The 21,332-nt window shown below is 41.9% G+C and overlaps 2 protein-coding genes across 2 annotated transcripts in view; both read left to right on the forward strand.

Annotated features, from left to right (window-relative positions):
- The window catches only part of LOC126384788 (sorting and assembly machinery component 50 homolog A-like), a 22,767-nt gene extending 20,572 nt beyond the window's left edge, over positions 1–2,195 (forward strand). The window contains exon 15 of the mRNA XM_050036081.1: positions 1,221–2,195. Coding sequence (XP_049892038.1) covers positions 1,221–1,266 — 46 coding nt within the window. The 3' untranslated portion in view covers positions 1,267–2,195. The remainder of the gene's footprint in view (positions 1–1,220) is intronic.
- An 8,375-nt stretch (positions 2,196–10,570) lies between these two features.
- The window catches only part of aldh1l2 (aldehyde dehydrogenase 1 family, member L2), a 59,103-nt gene continuing 48,341 nt past the window's right edge, over positions 10,571–21,332 (forward strand). Inside the window, exons 1-3 of the mRNA XM_050036055.1 lie at positions 10,571–10,767; positions 13,380–13,524; positions 20,612–20,846. Coding sequence (XP_049892012.1) covers positions 10,720–10,767; positions 13,380–13,524; positions 20,612–20,846 — 428 coding nt within the window. The 5' untranslated portion in view covers positions 10,571–10,719. The remainder of the gene's footprint in view (positions 10,768–13,379; positions 13,525–20,611; positions 20,847–21,332) is intronic.

A 21,332-nucleotide genomic window follows, 5' to 3' on the forward strand; every position in this document is an offset into this window, starting at 1 on the left:
ACTATCTGAGGACAGGAGGTCATGAATTTTGCCTCTAATAGTTAGAATTTTGTCATTAAAAAAGCTCATAAAATCATTACTGCTAAGGGCTAAAGGAATACAAGGCTCAATAGAGCTTTGACTCTCAGTCAGCCTGGCTACAGTGCTGAAAAGAAACCTGGGGTTATTTATCTGGACGAGACAAAGTTTAGAGAAGTGGCTGTGCAATATTCTTCATTGGAGGTGAATAACTGAAACTACATATAACAAAGAGTAAGGGGAGACAACTGTACAGACCACTGACCTATAGATAAGGCTTCTTGCTATGCAAAAAAAAAAAAAAAACCTCTCGGATGAGAGTGCATTTTTTCATCCAAGCTTGCCTGTCCCTCAGTTGAGTGCCCCTCTCTGTCTGTCTATAAAGTACAGCTGTGTTTAAAAATAGGATAACTTTCTGCCTTGACACATTAAATGAACTTATGAGGGAGTGTGCCCGAAGCACCGGAGCACACCGTTCCAGTGCAAACATTGAAAAGCAAACAATTCAGAAAAAAAGTCTTGTCTTCAGCAGGGAAAGCCTCATCGAATGAAGGCTTCAGATGATGGTGCTAAAAGCAAGTCTAATGATACAATTGTGAAAATGGTAATGTAGAATTAAACTGGCATTAAAAAGCAAACACAGGAAACCCCCCAAGAACACCTCAACATCTCCCTTTCAAAAATATTGCTTCCAGCTTCCCCGACTTTGTCTGAACACCACCTAGAGGGTTAAGACCCCCACTGAGCAATGCTATTTTAGATGAAGCAGATTAGGTTGAACCAGTTGTCGCCCAGATTTTGTCCCCATACAATCCAAAGTTTAGGCTTTTTGCTGCAAAATAACGCAGCAGTGTAAAAAACTTGTTGTCAGCTCAAGTTCAGCCCGTGTAGAAGTTATCTGACAATAACTGAACATCTTACGAGTCTTCTGTAACTCCCTTCTCCTCTCTGATTGAGGCTAGAGACTATATTAGCTGCTACTAGCATTACACACCCAGCTCTGTTCGTAGTCAAGTTGCATTGTGGGTGATATATGTGCCAGGTTTTGACAAGGAAGGAGAATGTATGAAATACAATAAGAGGATATCTCTGGTTCTGCAGCATCGATTTTGATCTTGTTTTCAAAATGCTACATACAGCTCTGTGTGATATAAGGACATGTCCCAAGATGACAGTATACTCTCTCTTCTCTCCTCTCGTAGGATATGTGACGGTGTCCAGTTTGGAGCAGGAATCCGCTTTCTGTGACCTCATCACCCTTCTGCTCTCAATACTACAGCAGAGGCTGTGATGTGAAAAGGGAGAATGTCTTGTTGTTTGTCACCTGTAACTTGTTGTAGAGTGTGTAACACTAGCATGGGTCCTATGTTCCGGGGAAACGTGCCTGACCCTCCAAACCCTCCTTTAATATTCACCACTCAAGACTGAAACAACGAGGTGCCAGTGCTGGGCCAGAAAACTAGTGAAACTTTTTACAGTACAAACTGAATGGGCTTGAGTAAAGTAACTAGGTATAAGGTTTCCTTAGCGGCATCAAGAAGACATGTCAACAACTTGGGCAAAAATGAAAATATCTTACAAATTCCAACATGTCAGCGCTTATTCTCTTCATTCAATCACAGAATTATGGTTTTGTTTTTTAATCTTAGCCATTGTTTCTCTCTTCTTGCTTTGAATGCTCCAGCACTGGCACTGTGCGTGTGGAAAGTCATCTACCAGTGATTTCACCCACTGTGTTTCCTGTGGTGGCACAAAGTAAATTATTTTCCAGAATGATAAAAGAGATTTTGGGCATGTTCCCTTTTTGCCTTCCAGGACTGCTCCTCATCCAGGAGCACCATTTGTTAATGATTTTGTTTGACAGTACACCACACACTTTTCTGACCTGATGAGTTTTGTTAAGTGTTACTGTGTTATTGAATGATTGCAGTAGCAGCGAGGGGATGGGCCGAGACAAACCAGCACTTTTTAAACCAAGCAGCGGTATTGGGAGGGACGTGACTCTCGTGCTAAAGTAGTTTGTTGAACGTTGACGTGAAAAACGGAAGATTGATCTCTTGAGGTGGGAACCCCCCCCCCCCCCCCCGCGAGCAACATCCACCACCAGTGCTCTTACTGTTAGTCCTCTTTTTGATGTTGTTGAAGATATTCACAAATAAATCACAGCTGCTCCCCTGGTTTGTCTTTGGATCCTTTGTGATTTCTGAAATACACATTTAGGTGGAAAAAATGACAAAATGCAGGTTCTTGATCTTGGGCACTATGCTTCATTTGATTTCTGTTAGTGTTTCATGTTTCTTGCCTTTAAAGTGAGCTATTTTTCCTTTAAGTATTCATTATCATGTATTTTTATGCCTCTGCACCAGCAATAGCCATAGCCGGAGGCATTATGTTTTCAGGTTGAGGTATTTCAAGAATGCCTGAGGGGACTTCTTCATATTTGGCATAAATGTCCACTTGGACTCAGTGGTGAACTGATTGGATTTTGATGGTTAAAGGACAAAGTCATTGTGACCTTGCATCAGTCTCATTCTTGTGAACACACTATCTCAAGAACATCTCGAGGGGATTTCTTAAATTTGATACAAACATCCACTTTGAGTCAAAGATGACCTGATAAGAATTTGGTGTTCAAAGGTCAAGGTAACTGTGACCTTGCATCTGTCTCATTCTCGTGAATAAAATATCTTAAGATGGCCTCAAGGGAGTTTCCTCAAATTTGGCGCAAACGTCCACTTGGACTCAAGAAGGAACTGATTAGAATGTAATGGTTGAAGGTCAAACGTCATGGTCACTGCGACCTCAGAAAACATGTTTTTGGCCATAACTCAAGAATTAGGATGCTAAGTGACAAAATTTCACAGAAATGTTGAGTATGATAAAATAATGAAGTGATTACTTATATCGAAAGGGTCAAAGGTCAACTTCACTGTGACAGCATAATATTCTGCAAAAAACACTTTTCTGGCTATTATTCAATGCCATATCTCAGGAACAGAAGGGGAGACGTTCGGTCAGATACTGAAAAGGTGACTCTAATCTTGGGTGCCCACCATTAAAATCTGCTGATTGTATAGATCTTAAATGGATGTAAATTGTAAGTGTAACTTGACTGGTTTGTGGAAGTATACAACTGTGAGGCAGTAATTCTGGTTTAGGACTGACTTTGATTAAGTGTATGATAGGTTGGACTACATACCTTTCATCTGATATAAAAGTGAGGAACTTTAATTTTTAGCAGTCAGCTAAGTAGTTTTGCAACAGCACGGGAATGTTATAATTTGATTTATGAATAGTTTTATTACAGTACCTTAAAGGAAAATCAAATTGGTAGAATAAATGCAACAGTACTTGCCAGAAAGTTGCCAGGTTCACAGGGTACAGTCTAAGCTGATGGAAAAATTTCCATTTCTAGATGGCATGAATGCGTGTGTGTGTGTGTGTGTGTGTGTGTGTGTGTCCCTACAGGTTGCGAGCTGACTGATTGAACCTTTGCTCCACAGGAACCTGTGCAGGGCAGTTGAGTGTGGATGGTGCAAGATATGTGTTTGATCAGGGCTTGTGCTGTGTGGGAGTCTGAGCAGGTGTACAGCAGGTGGATCCTGTGAAGGCAAGCGTAGTGAAAATGGAATAAAACTACTCAGAAGTTTATCTTTACCCTGGAAAAAAGTGTTGATGCTGCAGGAGGCCACCGTGTACCTTTCAAACCATTTGCCAACATGATATCTAAGACCAAGTCAACCATAGCTCTTTAGAATTACAAAGTGAAGATTGGTGCAGGACAGTGCCAGTATACTTTGTGGTTAATTATTGTACACTTTGTATTATAAATGGCTGATTTAGACATTACCTTTTTACTCGCATGGTCCTTGATCCTTGGCACTGGCAATCAAACAGCTACAGAAAGGTTACAGGTTAATGTTAAACCATTTGTTGGAATATAGAGTGAGAGTTGGCTCATATAAATTAAGAACTGTTTCTTATTAGCCTCAATAAAAATAACATTTTGAGCATGTTGGAATATTGGGGATGATGAGGTCCCCCGAATATTAATTCTAATTATTGCCTTGCTGGGTTGTCTTGTGTTAGCAACTTGGCTACTATGTTTTGCGACTGTTGCCAACCATTGGCTAGTTGGTTGATCAGTCGACAATCTTTATATTCTCATAAATAAAAGTGGCCCTGCTTATCAAGTCCATATTTTCCATGAGAAAAACTGTATGTGGTGCAGAAGGACACAGTGTATTTTAAATGTTCTGACTATTTTCAGAATAAGCGTTTTTAGCCGAGTATGTGAACACATTCATGGAATTTTCCATTGTTCTGGATGTAAAAACACAGAAATAAACATACAGCTAATCACAAGGGCAACAAAGGTAAACTTAAACATTTTTCTATGTACAGACATAAATATGTATGTTAAACTATCCATACAAGACACAATGAGCTTTGCAAATAGCCTGACAGTGTGATAACGCAAAGTGCAAAGGGTGTTGGAAGATTAATTTGACAGGTTGCTCTATATACATGAGGTAGGTGTACATGACAGTTTCATATTTGATTTGATTCTCATAATCCATGGTTTCTGCTTGTAGAATGATTTAACTATCCACACATCCTGGCCTCAACAAGACAGCCACTTGGCCAATTCTCCCAAACAGGGGAGGGCAGGGGCAACCTGCACAGCATATAACGACGATCCACAGCAGGAACAGGACAACAGCTCACATTCCCACTGTCACACCAGTCCTTAATAATCATATGGCACACGCCTTTGCTCCTTCTCTCACCAGAGTCCTCTGTTCTGTCAGATGAGCACATAGAAAAAGAGCCTTTTGGTTAAATGGCATTCGTTGGAAGCTAATGTGGCATGGAGGTCACCCAGTTTAATTTCAAACGCCTGTTCAATAGTTAGCAGGATGCTAGTTTAGTTGGTGCTCATTCCTCTCAGGGTGTGTCCAGGGTGTGATGGTCTGTAGTGATGTTTCCTGCCTGTTTCTTGACTCTGGAGATGTATAATTCCTGGATTGAGGGCAGGCTGGCACCAGTAGTTCTTTCTGCAGTCCTGATAAGATAAGATAAGATAAGATACACCTTTATTGATCCCACAATTGAGAAATTCCAGTGTTACAGCAGTCAAGGAGAAAGAGTCAGATTAAAAATTTCAAAATTTCAAAATTTAAACTTAAACAACTTAAAAACTAGCCATGCAAAATAAAGTACAGAAATACAAGAAATGGCGATAAATAATAATAATAATAATAATAATAATAATAATAACAATGAGCAGTGAATTAAAGAGAGCACATCTAGTGCAAGTGATTGTATGTGCAGAAAACAGCAAACAGCTGTGGTGTTTATAAAGTGTCCATAGTGTCAGTAAAGTGTCCATGGTTCCTGTATAGTGCTGTTATGTGATTAGTCCAGTCCAGTTTATTGTTAAGATGAACACCCAGGTACTTATAAGATGTCACCATCTCAATGTCCTTTCCCTGGATGTTCACCGGTGTTGGGAGGAGGAGTCTGCGCCTGCGGAAATCCACCACTAGCTCTTTGGTTTTCCCTGCGTTGATCTGAAGGTGGTTCCTCAGGCACCAGTCCACAAAGTCCTGGTTGAGTTCTCTGTACTCCCTGTCGTTCTCATCTGTGATGAGGCCGACTATGGCAGAGTCGTCAGAGAACTTCTGCAGATGACAGGTGGGGGTGTCGTATGAAAAGTCTGCAGTGTAGAGGGTGAAGAGGAACGGTGCCAGCACCGTCCCCTGCGGGGCCCCCGTACTGCAGACAACCAAGTCCGATACACAATCCTGGGTCCTGACATACTGCGGCCGGTCCGTGAGGTAGTCCAGGATCCAGGATGTGAGGTGATTAGCCACCCCTATGTGCTCCAGTTTGTCCCTCAGAAGCGCAGGCTGTATGGTGTTGAAAGCGCTGGAGAAATCAAAGAACATGATTCTCACAGAGCTTCCAGGCTTCTCCAGGTGAGAAAGAGCTCTATGCAGGAGGAAGATGACGGCGTCGTCCACCCCAATGCCAGGCTGGTAGGCAAACTGCAGCGGGTCCATTGAAGGGCCTACTGCGGGGCGGAGACGAGACAGGACCAGGCGCTCCAGAGTCTTCATGAGGTGCGATGTTAATGCCACCGGTCTGAAGCTGCTGAAGTCCTTGGGGTGCGGAGTCTTGGGCACAGGTACCACGCAGGATGTCTTCCACAGCTGTGGTACTCTCCCCAGCCTCAGGCTCAGGTTGAAGATGGTTTCAACTATCCCGCACAGTTGGTCTGCGCAGGACTTCAGGAGCCTGGAGCTGATGCCGTCTGGACCCGCAGCCTTCCTCGTCTTTATCCTCCTCAGCTGATCTCTCACCTGACAGGTAGTGAAGGACAAGCTGGAGCAGGGGGGCTGTGTGCTGGGGGGTGGAGGTGATGAGGTGGGGGGAGGAGTGGGGGTTGGTGAGATGTCCGGGGGAGCGGGGGTGGGGGAGGTGTCGAAGCAGTGTGCCAGGAGTGTAGGTGGGGGGGAAGGTGAAGGTGAGGATGAGGGGGGTTGCAGCCGTGATGTCTGGGCCAGGGGAGGGGCAGACTGATCAAATCTATTGAAGAACAGATTCAGATCATTCACCCACTTCTGGTTGCCTCTGGCCTGGGAGTGTGGTTGTTTGTGTCCTGAGATGGTTTTCAGACCTCTCCAGACTCCACTGACGTCTCTCTGCTGCAGCAGTTCCTCCATCTTCTTTTTACATTCTTCCTTTCCCCGCCTGATGTTTCTCCGTAGCTCCTTCTGCACGGCCTTCAGCTCCTCCTTAGTTCCAGAGTTAAAAACTCTCCGCTTCTCCTTCAGGAGAGCTTTTATGTCTGGAGTAATCCAGGGTTTGGTGTTGGAGAAGCAGCGTACAGTCCTGGTGGGTATGGTGCTTTCCACACAGAAGTTTATGTAGTCCGTAATGCATGATGTCAGACTGACAGAGAGACTGTAGAGGGAGAAGAGTAGTGGAGAGAGCACACATCCCTCCAATCCACCAGGAAGTTTGTGATCCACTGATAGGTGGGGGCTAGCACAGTAAGCTTGGTGAGAGATGATGGTGTTGAATGCCGAGATGAAGCCCACAAACAGGATCCTTGCATATGTCCTTGGGGAGTTGAAATGCAAGATGCACTGCAGTCTCTTCTTGATTTCATCATCCACTTACAGGAGGGGGTCCTTTGATGTCCTTTAGGATAGCTAACACCTGTCTGTCAAAGAATTTCATGACCAAACACATCAGGGCAAAAGGCCTGTTGTCATGTAATCCAGTTCTTGGATAACAGATAATAAAACAGGATAATAGTTGAGTGTTTGAAACAGTAGGGGACTTCACACAGCTTCGGTGATCTGTTGAAGATCTATGTGAAGATGGAAGCCAGCTGATCAGCACAGACTTACCATCTGGGCCTGATGCCTTCCTTATCTTCTGTCTCTGAAAGAGCGGACACATCCCCCACTCGGTTCCTGGGAGCAGGTGGGGTGAGGGGCAGTTGGTTGTGTAATGTCTGAGTTGGAGCTGGTGAGGGGTGTGAATCAAGGCTTGTCAAGAACAATGAGCAGTCCCCAAGAACAATGAGCAGGGAGTCTGGGTGTTTGTGCTCCATGTTAGTTAGGCTATCTATTCAGCCAGGTGTTTAGCATAGTCAACCTTTAATCTTTAAACTTTGTGCACTGCCTACGATTAATGGCTCATGTATATTATCTTACCCACATGGCTTTTGTTTTCTTTTATTTTGTACTGGCTGTCAAATACTTAAGCTTCATAAAGGTTGCAGGTTAATTTTACACCATTTACCAGACTACAGAAATACGCACTGGAACAATGGTTAAGTGTGTAAAAACTAAGGACATTTAGCGGTGTCGTGCGGAGAGGTTTGCAGATTGCAACCAGCTGAAACTTCTCCCAGTTAGAATTCCCTCAGTGTACATTGATCAGGAAGTTTTTATTGTGTGATCCAGATGTTCAGGAGATTTTAGCTGTTAGCTGAATTATCTGCAAAATTGGTGTTCTTCCGATGCTGTTTGGCATGTTGGAGTCAGCTGTTAGTCTGGCATCTGCTAATGTGTGTTCACCCTTTTTCTGTTATTACTAAAGATTCAAACATTCAGGAGGTTTTTACCTAAAGCCCTATTATTCACAGAAGTCTCCTCCTCTCCAAAACAAATAGACCAGATTATTTATATATGAATAAAGCAGGTTCACATAAACAAATGGGTTTTTCCTACGCTGCTCGTCATTGAGGAGCTTCTAACTGCGGTGGCTGGTGCAAAAACATGAATGGCCCTATCTGAAGCCAGTGTTTGGTTTATCTGTTCTGTGCTACTGTAGAAACATGAGGGTGCAACGTGGCAATCTCCATAAATAAGGACCCGCTCCCTATGTCGATATAAACAACTCGTTCTAAGGTAATGAAAACACAACAATTCTTATTTTCACGTGATCATACACTAAAGGAAACATACAAAAATCTCTAGGCAAGTAGACTGTCATTTGTTAGCATTTTTCAACTTTGTTTAGCTTCTGTAGGCTGATGCAGAAGTTAGCATTGCCCTGGTTCCTTCATCAAAAAGCCTTTTGGATTATTGCAGTGGCAAACAAACATTTATGATACTTACACATTTGATAATATTCACAAATGAACACCATTTTTTTTAATGATTTTTGAAGCCTAAATGCAAGCAGCAGAGGTAAAAAGCTAATGTCATGCTATAAACAAACTACGGTTACATGAACAAACATTACCAGACCAACGCTGTAAACTCAGTTTGGAAGTCTTGTAGGCACATTTAGCCACTTGTTAACAACTGCCTTTTTAAGGACACCAGAAAGTTTCAAAATGCACAAGAGGGATATTTTACTGACATATTTTATGTCGTGAAACCAAACAAAGTCTCTTAAGCTTGGGTTGACCACAGACCTAATTTCAGGCATCGGTACCAAATGATCATTCAAAACACCCATGGACTTTGAGAGGAGGGAACCTGAGGCCTGTACTACGAAGCAGGATTTGGAGTTAGTGAGGTAACTTAGGGGTTAACTCTGGGTTTTCAGTACTATGAAGCTGGTTCTCTTTTCACCAGGATAAATCACCATTTAAACTGATTAGCTAACCTGCTCCAGAGCAGGTTAATGAAAGTCCAGTCTCAGGTAAAAAAGAGTTGCGTATATGTTATAGGTCAGTAGAATCATTTGTTCCAAGGCTCTATTTCCACTGGTTTTAAAACAGAGCCTCTAACAAATGGAGACATCATTTACAACACTGAACACATGATTTTAGCAGGATTTTAACTTATGCATAGTTTATCTTAGTCAGCAGTTAAAGTGTTGCTACAATACACTTTGATTCCATCAGTGCAGCTCAAAATAACATAAGATACATCTGTGATGAGAACAAAGAAAAAAAGATAATATTTTATTAGTAAAATAATCCACAGGCTGTTAATTGGCTCCTGTTATTATAAATGCAACACTTGAGTCAGATAGACCTACTTTTCCACCCTTTACTTCAGCAGCAGAAACAATCTTACATTACTTTTAAGTGTCATATGTAACATATTCAGAGTAGTTTTATTATCTTCCAACTAAATAGCAAAAAAATACTCTTTACTAATGTCACATATAGCCTAGCGATACCTACACGTAATTTGAGTTTTGGCCGACAGTGAATTTTTGGATAGTACTTTCAATATAATTTTCTATCAGAAGATAACAGTGTATCATTTACATCCCATGCCCTTGATATTTTACTGTCTCGCTGTCCCAGGTGCCTCAGGTACCCTTTTATATGATATGAAGCAACCTCCTTCATTCATGGTTCTGATGATGTCACTCATAACACCCCCTCCTCTTTCCCATAAATAGGCTTGTGGCTGGATAGGAAAACCCAAAACTGACTTAAGTAGTGGATAACCAGATTTGTAGTTATTTAGACAGCCACTAGTCAGGCCAGCTAACGAAAAGATAGTCTGGGTAAGTTATACAGGCCTCAGGAGTGCTATCATGCTAACCCAAATCCAGGACTTTAAGGACTCAGTACTGCACCACTCTATAGTCATTTGTTAGCATTTTAGCAACTTAGGTTAGCTACTGTTAGCAAACAATGGCTAATGGCTACCAACTACCCTTAAATGCCTAATAGGTATATGCTAGAAACATGAATATTAGCTTAATACATTTCTGCCTACAGAGATGTTGTAAACTATTTTGAATATAGGCCTATATTTTTTTCTATTAGGCTATGTCTTAAAGTTCATCTTAGTTTTAGCTTGTGGATAAAACATTTCGCAATATAAACACATAAATAAGTCAATCTATTTCCATTCCCACAGTAACATATTATATCATGTATAAACTGCAATTAGACTATCGACAGTCAGTGTGGCCTTGAGAATTTTATGAATTCCCACGGGTGACCGCGGGGTCGAAGGGGTAGTATGCTCCGCGTGACCGCGCACGTACGGTGTCAAGCAGCACGTACTGTGTCTGCTGCTGTCGAGTATAAACTGGCTGTGACGAGCCCATACCACGGCCACTCCTCTGACTCATACAGTCACACACAGAGGCAGGTGTGTGTGTACGACCAGCAGCGCTCATACCTCAGCAGCAGGTCGGACAAATTCTGCAGCATTTGGATCCATTTTTATTTTTCATACATTTTTATACATAAACACCGCCATTATGTTGTGGACGGCGAGTCAAGTCTTAAGGAAATTCTCCACTTCGTCCGTAAGTAACATTGCTTTTGCTGCACCAGAGACTGAATAGTGCCTTTAATACTTTGTTGCATTGATGAAACATACTGCACGCATCGAAGCTCGTTGTGGCATGAGGAGGACTGAGCCTGGCTCGACTCTGGTCACCCATCAGTCTATCACAGTTAATATCCAGGTCTCCATAAGTCACTCTGCTTCCATATTTGCAACAAACAGAGCAAACGATGGTGTATCCGTGCCAGTTTGCCACGTTACTGCCTACCCCCTATCTCCCCATCTCTCTCTCAGTCTCTTTACGCTCCTGTACAAGATCTGGAGGAGTTGCATCAGCATATGAGCTCCACACTGTAGCCCGTCAGCGGCTTACTGTAGTTTCGAGCCTGCAGGGTTGCAAGAACCCCTCAGGAAAGCAGGATGTGGACAGTCCAGCCATCCATGCATTTTTATTAGGGGCGTTTTACACTGTAATTTTCTCAGTGCTTCTGGAGCTGTGTTACTGTAGGAAGTTGCTTGGAATACATGACTTTAAATGCATCAGCACGTTGCTAAACGCAATCTTAAAATCTGAGACGGCGCCTCGTGCGTTTGACAGGACCCTTCACTAAAGCAGGGGAAACCTGAGACCTCCTTCCGTCTCACATGTGCTGTTACAGTCAGAGAGGAGGGGGACAGCTGAACTTCTCCCTCTGGATTAGGGGTTGTGCTCTCTGTCAGCCAATAGCTTCTCTCGGAGCTGGCTTTAACAAACAGGAACATTTAATGATAGTTAGGCCAGGGGCTGGGTTATTTGGGGGCCCTGCGAAAGGCAAGCATGTGGCCCCCTGCATCCCACCCTTAAATCTTTCCAGTCCTGCTTTTTACACATGATTTTTTTTTTACATACTCTGACAAATCAATCAGTTCGTTGATATTAAGATAAGAAAATTGATTACCAACTATTCTATTAGTTTATCAGATGTTTACTTATAAAGCATATGAACCTTTCAGTGTTTGGAATTTCTCAAATGTGTGGATTGGCCGCTTGTCTCTGATTTCAATCTTTGTTAATTGCATAAAAACATGTACTACATAAGAACCCATAACTTTGGGGTTCAGACTGCTGGTTGAATACAACAAGAAATCTGACTATGTATTTTTGACATTTTGGTGACCAAACAATTAGTTGATGTATTCAAAAATGCTTAATGATCAGTTATAAAAAATAATTGTTGTAACCCCAGTGTTACTTAAAGTTTTAAATAAATGAATAGTCAGTAAGACTGATAATCTTTGTAGCCAGTGGCGTTGTCATTTGCAGTAACTTAAGCAGGTGTTAATTCTATTGATCTGAAAAGTAGTCTGTAATGAAGCAGTGGAGGTGTGACATGACTTAAGGGACAGTTCAGATTTTTTGAAGTGGGGTTGTATGAGGTACTTATCTATAGTCAGTGTAATACATAGAGTAGGTGGCAGTAGGGAGCACCCCCCCAGCAGGTAGGAGTACCACCATGGAAGCACAGCAATGTACTGCTGTGGATGGGGGCCAGCAGCAAAATGTATTTCACCACCTAAAAAAGGCTCACCAAAACAAATCTGGAACCGCTTAAGTGTATGCTATATTAAGAGTTTATTCATTAATCAACCTTTCTGTCAGATAGTGATTGACCATTAATTCCCCACTTCAATTCCCTATCTATGCTCTCCTCAAAGCCACCAGACTTCATTGACTAAAACAGTAGTTTTGGCTCACTGAACACAGGAGCTGCTGTGACTTTGGTGAATAACAAACTAACCCACTTAAACACACAATAACTCCAACTAACTGATCAAGGCAGCGGCACATCAGCAGCTCCTGCGTTCAGCAATGTTAAAGCACTGTTTTTCCCAATGGAGTCTGGCTTTGAAGAGAGCAATATAACAGCTTTCACTTCCCTGTCAGAAATTGCTGTCTGACAGAAAGTTAAAGAAGCGAAAATACTCTCAACATAGCGTACACACTTAAACTAATATTTATTTGTTTTAGATGGGACTTTTTTTAGGTGGTTAAAATATGTTTTGCTGCTAACACGTCCACTGCAGTAAATTGCTTGGCTTCTGTGTTGATTCCAGCCTGCTTCTCCAAAGTGGGGGCTTGCTGACTGAATACTATTGTGTGTTATTCACTGACCATGAATAAATACCTCATCCAACCCATTTGATGCATTCTAAGAAATGTGGGAGTGTTTTTTTGGACTTAAACCATACATTGATCTTAAAATCAGAATATCCTCTTATAGTATCAGATACAGAATGTGTCTTTTGTTTCTTTTTTGTTCAATTGACTATTTCCCAATATTTCTGGAGTGGTCCTTTAAGAGTTGTGTCATGTGGGCCCCTCTGGTCCCCTAGTGGCTCCTGCAGTTGCCTGCTGTTAGGACTGGCTCTGCATTGTGTTTTCTGTCGGCAGTTGCATAACATCTGACCCAACGAGGTGAGGAAAGAATGTTGAAAATCCTCTCCTCCTGAGGAAGAGCTCTATGTACACACACAAATATCAGAGCACTGTAGCTTAAATGAGACAAATTGCAGAAAAGAATCTCCAGCATTTCCAGTACTGCAGATTTACACCAGAGGAAACCAAAAGTAATGTGTTTGCTCTCGTTACAGAATTATTACCAGAATAAGCTGAAACTAGCTATAATTGGCCAGAGCGTGTTTGGCCAGGAGGTGTACAGCAACCTGAGGAAGCAGGGTCACAAGGTGGTTGGTGTGTTCACAGTCCCCGACAAGGATGGCAAGGCCGACCCCCTGGGTGAGTTAATCCCCTTCTCTCTTTCCTGTCACTTCCACCGTTCTCTTCAATTTGAGTGAGTGAACGTCACTGTCTTCTAGGTCTGTCTCTCAGCTGTTATTACTGATGGATTTGTACCACAGGAATCATTGTCAGGTTTTTTTTTTTTAATCACCGTAGCGTTTTCTTCCTTAGTTCATTTGACCCCCAGTTGCACTAAATAATTGTAGAATCTGAAAACGCAAGCCTTTGTCTTCCAGTAAGCAAACTAATGCATTCTAGTAGTTTTTGAAATGCAGTTCCACCCAACTACAGGGAACAACATCAAAATAGCAGCTTTTATAAGTACAAGGGAAGAAATGTTGGCATCTCATAGCCAACAGTTACTTGGACAGAGCAGAACAAACTGCAGTCTGGACTCATGCACAGCCATTTCCTTAAAGGGGTCCAGATATCCCTGCTCATCTCTAGGGCTGTTGCTCCACCTACAGATGTGCATTTTCGTATGCCCGCCACCATGGACACAATTGGTGCTTCTCAAAGTCAGTGGCTCGCACATGCGGCATCTTCAACAGCTCCTCCCACAAGTCATCAACAGCCCCTCCTGTGGTGGAAGGGTGCCTCGTTCTTTTTAAACCAAAACGGTTCCGCCAATATGTCTACCCTACGAGACGGAATACTGGGCACCTCGGATCAACTCGCCAATCTGGCTCTGTGTGTCTAAATCCTCGCAGCTTGCCGGCAAAACAGCCCAACATTCGCCGAAAATCTGACAGTTAGTACGTTTACATGACACTTGAAAAAAACAAATTATTGCCTTAATCCGACTATAACTGGACAACTGAAGTGCATGTAAACGCGTAATATCGGACTTCTCCAACTCTGATTAAGACACCCAGATAATGCGATTGGAATTCGATTTTTTCTCCGGCATGTATACGCCTTAATCAGAGTTAAACTAGACAATGCATGTGCACATGCTCCACACCCCCCGCGCTGGCATATGATCCCGGAACAGACAAGACATGCTATTGTTGGAGCCCTCCAACAGCATACGGCGTTCTTGTCTGCCTCTCAAAATCACCATGACCACGAGGGATAGCGTGCACCTTATCTGCACAATCAGTAACGCGTACATTATGTACGAGATGAACAAAGCTGTACAATTATCCATCTTGCTGTTGTTCGAAAATGCCGGTCTGCCGCCAGACTCCAGTTGTTTATTATTAAGTGACGTAATAGGTCAACCGGAAAGGGGGCCGTATTAACCCGCTGAAACGACGCATATCGCCACCTAGTGTTGAGGAGGAGAACACGTTCCCGTCAGTAATTCGATTTTCTCAGTTGCATGTAAACTGGGACAAGGACAGAAGTCCGATTAGACGCCAAAATCGAATTTTGAGCATAGCTCGATTAAGCTGTGCATGTAAACGTACTGAGTGTAAAAGGGGCTTCAAAGACGCATTCACACAACAATCCCTTTTCAGAGTGAAGGAAAGACAATAGCTGGAAAACGTCCCTTTATCACCACAGAATCACATTGTGATTCCAAAGTGTTCTAGATTGATATGTGTATCACCACAAACACCGCTACAGTATGAATAACGTATCTGATCTGATGAGCTGCACTGCAGTGGGCAGCTAACCTGCCACCTTTTCATCATACTACTGTGAAATTTGCTGAAATATGTTTACCTTAAAACAGGTGAATGACGCTTTGACCTGCAGGACATTCTAATGTGTCCTGTGGCCATTCTCACTGCGAATCCCCCGAAAAATACATCAATTGAATCCGAAAGAATCAGAGCAATTATCATGTCGTTATCAGGTGAATAGTGGGGCATGGGTGGATTCTTAGCGCTCCATCTCAGCTGTGACTGTTTCATTTCAAAACTTTTCTGTTTTATTATTCTTTATTTATTATTTTAATCCATATTATTTGGCATTGAACACATTGGAAAGTGTAAATGATGAGGCTTCTATCATTATTATTTTCATGTGTGTATGATACAAACTCCTGGAGACAATAATCTCTATAAATGCCTTATTTATCTGAATCCCGCCAAGCTCCACCGGCAAATTGTGCACAAAGAATTGTGGGTACTGCATGCCTGCTGGGGATACACACATGAATCCTTGAAAATTCTCTAAATGACGGACTCCTCCTCGATAGAATTTAAAGGATGCTTGACATTGAAACAGTCCTTTGGTGGGATTCGATGAGGTAGCCTCCTTGAAATTCAGACATTTAAGGACCATTCTTTGACTTTGAGAAACACCAAATACGTATGGTAGAGGATTGAGAGAGAGAGCCACCCGTCTCTCTCTCTCTCAAACTCCAATTAAACAGTAAAACTAGGCAGTGCTGATCAAAAATAAACCAAGTCGAAGTTACTGTATTGCCTATTTGTCACGTAGTATGTCTTCAGAAACATATTGTAGTGCACTGTTTGGCTGTAATTTGAGAGTTTGAGAGCAGGGAGTAGGTGCCATACTGTTTCTTGTAATGTAAAAATGGAGGCTGAAAAAACTGTGATCAAACAGTAAAACTAAGCAGTGTTGATCAAACAAACCTAGACTGTTAACTGTGTTGCATATTTCTTGCCTGATACGTTTTTGAAACATGTTTTAGCTTTTTAGCTTATCGTTTAACTTTAATAGGCGATTGTTTGTCACCAGCCATCCGCCATATTGTCAAAACTGACTAATTTGCATTACGCAAACCACCAGCACGAGGGTTTATTGGTGTGCGGCAGTGCATTCTGGTAATTGTAGGTTTTCTACCTCTTGAGCAAAAGTGAATACCACAGCCCTTTCCCTCTGTTTTTGTCTGGTCATATAGCACCAATGTCAAACGTATTTGAGAGATTGCAAAAAGATAGAAAGCAGCACAAATATACAAATATGGATATAAGTCAGGAGGATGTATATACCAATAGGGAGAATGTCAAAGGATACAATTTTTTTCATAACAATTAATTGCTGATTTTCAAAAGGTAATTGTGATTAATTGCATTTTTAATTGCAAAAATTAAAATTCCATTATTTTAATTTTGAAGTCCATATTAACAAGGTGAAGCAATTCTTACCAGAGTGTCTTGATTGGGAATCAAATGAATGCAAAGAAATTACTTTGTGATCTTCAGTTTATAATGTATTCATTTCAAATCAGTGCTATACTACTATACACAATATGGTGTGCAGTTACTCTGAGATCATTTTGATTACTCACTGATGTCCAATGATCCGTGGTTAATTCAACAGCATTTGCTCTTTTCAGGAGTTCCAGTTTAGTTGCTTTCTGTGATTGATCAAGGTTCAGTATGTATGAAACTATTGTTCCCCCTGACAGCAAGGAATATGTCTGGTCACAACATGCCAAACTGAGGACATCCCTCAGACCCCAGTCTTCCATGATGTTGACTGGTCTGCAGTCAGTTGCCACCCATTTAGCAAGCATTGTTGTAAGCTTCTTTGATTTGGTTTCATACACAGTTCTGCAGTGGTTGGTTTACTCCAGAATAGTGTTTTGCCTGCTTTGGTGATGTGGTTGCCCGCTGACATCAGTCTGATTAACTGCACATGTGTGCTCAGCTTGGAGGGGTTGCTCAAAGTCAACGTACTTCAGTGCTATATTAAATCCATTTGACACAAGGTGCATATTACTCTTGACCTGTCAACTGAGCCATCTGGGAGTTTTTAAAGTGAAATGATCCATTCGAAAATGAACTGGTTTTCATCACTGCAGCTGCTTGTAAGGGTGCGTCAAAGGGACAAAATAGCAGAATGTGGTTAAAAAAAAACGCCTTATGTTAGGGCCCTAATCGCATTGCTATTAACATGTCAATTCTGACAGCCCTAAATGTAAAGAAAAACACCAGCTGGAGAACAGCGAGTAGTTACCTTTTAGACGACTTGAACCTTCTGCTGAATCATAACTTAAAAACATGAGAAAAATTGACGCTTGTGAATACTCCTCCTGTTCACTTACATTTAATGCGAGCTTAGGGTCAAATAAAACATTTGCCTCTGGTGGCAAAGCAAAATATAGCTATAGCCCCTTCCCCACTTCCCCAACCCTACTTCTGGCACCCCTGCTGGGACCACACTCATCTTTGGCGCCAATGCTCGGACAACACTCATGTTTGAAGTTGGCCTTCGTTGAGACCTCAAAACACCTGTAAAGTTATGTTGCTTCATCTTGCACGGTTTTGATGCTATTGGGTTGAGAAATTCACAGAGATACAGGCAGGCAGCTTCAACAGGCCATAGAGGAGACATACAGAAGTGGAGACAGACTCCTGTACAACCAAATCAGAAACACATTCTTTGACAAGGTTATAGGTCAACATTAAAAAGTCTATATGGCAATTATAGACCTAGTTAACATGAGATCTTACAACGTATATTCCTCCTTGTGTATAAATAGCTGTAACCTCTGGTTCACTTACAGTTAAACAATAAAAAAACAGAAATGCAGCACAGTAAATGTTTTGTTTTGGGTCTGTACAAAGATAATAGGACAGAAAATGTTTGATGTGATGGCCTGTGATGATCCTGTGTCCTTGGTCTTGTGTGGGTCATCACAGGCCTGTGCCGTGGCTGAGGTAGATGTGTGTTGACTCAACAGTGCTCCTGGACAAAGACATGCCTTTATCCTGTGTTAGCTGTGGGATAGTGGCTCCATTGTCTGTGTGGGGAGAGGCCCTGTGTGGCCCAGAGAAGCAGCTTTGAGGTGAAAAGTCTAGAATCGGGCGGCACTCTTTGGTATGATGCAATCTTTCCAGGAAACATCATCATCAGCTCTCTGCTGCCTCTTGACCTCGGCCTGTCATCCTTTCCCCCTGAGTATTTCCTCTCCAATATTCAGCTGTTGTCTCTGTAATTATTTCTGGACATAAACATATTTCTGCTGTGCCCACTTCGGTTTAGATTTATTTGCCTTTCAACTAGGGGTGTAACAGTACACAAAAATCACGGTTCGGTACGTACCTCGGTACACAAGTCACGGTTCGGTTTTTTTCAGTACAGTAATGAAAAAAATAGACAACTATTAAATATCTTTTACTTATTGGTAACCTTATTTAAACATACGTGGTGGTAAGAGCAGTTAACTCTTTTTACACAGTTTTTGAATGAAACAAATATATATAAAATCCTGCTTTTTCACATTGTTTGAATGAAAATAGAAATATAAGAGTGAAAAATAAAATCCTGCTGTTTTTTTAACACATTTTTTGAATGAAAAATATAAATATACATTTCTGCTTTAACAGTTTTACTCAATTAAAATAAAAAGTATAGTGCAGCTGGTCAGCTTTAAAGCCTGCTCAGATTCAGTTTTACTAGGAACTTACTTAGCTTTCCCACTTTGTTAAAGTGCAGTAAACAAAACATGCTTATATCTAAAGTGCAGCTTAAACAATTTTACTCAACTCCAATGGCGTTGGTTATTTCTTTAGCGCGATGGTCAGGGAAACGCTCTTTCTTTTTAAACGACGACAATATCGTAGTTTGCACCAGATTGCTTTTTCTAGTCGTGCTGGCTAACGTTCAAACTTGGGTGGTGTCGCTTTAGATGCGTTAGCATGTTAGACGTGTTTCCAAGTACATACCCGACCGCTGTTCTGCAGTGTCGGCACACTGCTTTTGTCTTGTCAACTTGTTTATTTCCATCTTCGTATTTTACCCTGAAACCAAAGTGTTCCTGAACGGAGGACTTAAGGTTTGCGGGTGGGTCTTCAGGTTCGTCAGGCTCACTTGCCATGTTGTCAAAATGCGAGAATGCGCTGCACAAAGTGAAAGCGGAGATTTACGGTCGGACTTGGTCCGTCACTCAATTATGTCCGTAAGGGAACTAGATATTTTAAATGGTTCGGCTCGCAAAAAATGTAATTAAAATATAATATCCTGCGCCCAATAATTCGGTACAGGGTCGTGCTGAACCGAAAGTCGCATACCGAACGGTTCGACACAAATAAATGTACCGTTACGGCCCTATTTTCAACAACAAGTGAAGGGAGGTTAATATGGTAAAGACACTGTGATAATCAAAATACACATTTAGTGTTATTAAAAATACCAACAGCATAGTAGCCCCCACACTGTGGCCTGTTAGTATGTACAGTGTGCTCAGTGAAGTTTGATTGTATTGTCTGAATAGCCTTTCACAGAATAGTGGATCACCTTTGTTTTTTGGTCATTAAGGTCATACTGCAAGCAGGGGCCACTTTCAAGACTTTACTTGTTGTTGCAATGTTGAAAAGTGAAACTGAAAAGCCTGAATGAGCATTGCAGAAACTGTAACATACATTAGTCATTTCTTGCGGTCAAATTGCCATTTTGATATATTGGTAATAGTATGTTGGTACTGTAGCAGCACAGCATAGGGGTCAGTATAGGTGGTTTGGGCATCTGATCAGGATTCCTCCTGGGTGTTTCATGTCCAACTGGTAGGAGGTCCCAGGGATAGACCCAGAACACGCTGGAGGGATCATATGTCTCATCTGGCTTGGGAACGCTTCATGATTCCCCCAGGAGGAGCTTAAACATGTTGCCGAGCAGAGGGTCTCCTAAATTCCCCACTTAACTTGCTAATGGTTAGATGATGGATGGATGGATGGATGGATGGACGGATGGAAGGATGGAAGGATGGACGGACATATCGATGGATGGAAGGATTAATGTATGCATGCATGTATGCATGTATGCATGTATGCATGTATGTATGTATGTATAGATCGATGGATGGATGGATGGATTGGTGAATGGATAAATGGATAGAGTGTGGCAACACCAAAGCTGTTTGAGGTTATTTAGAAGCAGTATCTCCATTACAAACAATGTAATGTAGTTCATATTGAGGTCACAATTCTTGAAGAACCCAATGTGAGGTATTTTGAAAATATTCTTGTAAAATTAAATGTTGACCCACATTATTAGAATCAAATGTCAGTATCGGCCTCAAAAATCCATTGGGAAAGGCAGGACATCAATTTAAAAACTGGTGTCCTCTGGGTAAAGGCTCCAACCATGAATCACATCTTCTCCGATGCACTTCCTTTCTGCTTTCTAAAGTGAATCAGTAAACTCTCCTCTTCTCTTTCAGCGGTGGCAGCGGAGAAGGATGGGACGCCGGTGTTCAAGTTCCCAAGGTGGCGGGTCAAGGGGAAGCCCATCCCGGAGGTGGTGGACGCCTACAAGGCAGTGGGTGCTGAGCTCAACGTCATGCCCTTCTGCTCACAGTTCATTCCAATGAACATCATCGACAACCCCAAGCATGGCTCCATCATCTACCACCCCTCCATTCTGCCCCTGCACAGAGGAGCCTCCGCCATTAACTGGTGAGGAAGAGGGGAGGGAGTCAGAGGGTAGTTGTTGATGTTATCCTGAGAGAAAATGTCTCTGATACCAGACTGATGTCAGATCAAATCTTCTGATGCCTCACACTGAGCAGGTCCTGAGCAGGAGTCACAGGGTAAATTCTGTTTACTAAGGGACAACACAACAGATGCATCGCTATCTTTTTGTTTTTGCTTAATTTTATTTCATAAATGCAGACACAATGATTACCAAGGCCAGTGGCGGCATTTTTATGCCTTTGGTTGCAATCATTGCAACTACTTCAGCATAAAAAAATGGAGACAACAAAAAGCAAATTGTGCACCAGAAAATGTTTTTTTTTTTTCTTCTTTTTTTCTCCTTAGTGATATTTAAATATCAAGTTACCATTGACAATGTTGCATGTGCTTTGGTGTGTTTACTCGCAAATTAATGGTGAAGCAAATTAAGTTGTTTGACTGTGGGATTAAAAATTTGACTATGGGAGA

Source organism: Epinephelus moara, chromosome 23 (genome assembly GCF_006386435.1).
Source record: "Epinephelus moara isolate mb chromosome 23, YSFRI_EMoa_1.0, whole genome shotgun sequence".
Taxonomy (NCBI): domain Eukaryota; kingdom Metazoa; phylum Chordata; class Actinopteri; order Perciformes; family Serranidae; genus Epinephelus; species Epinephelus moara.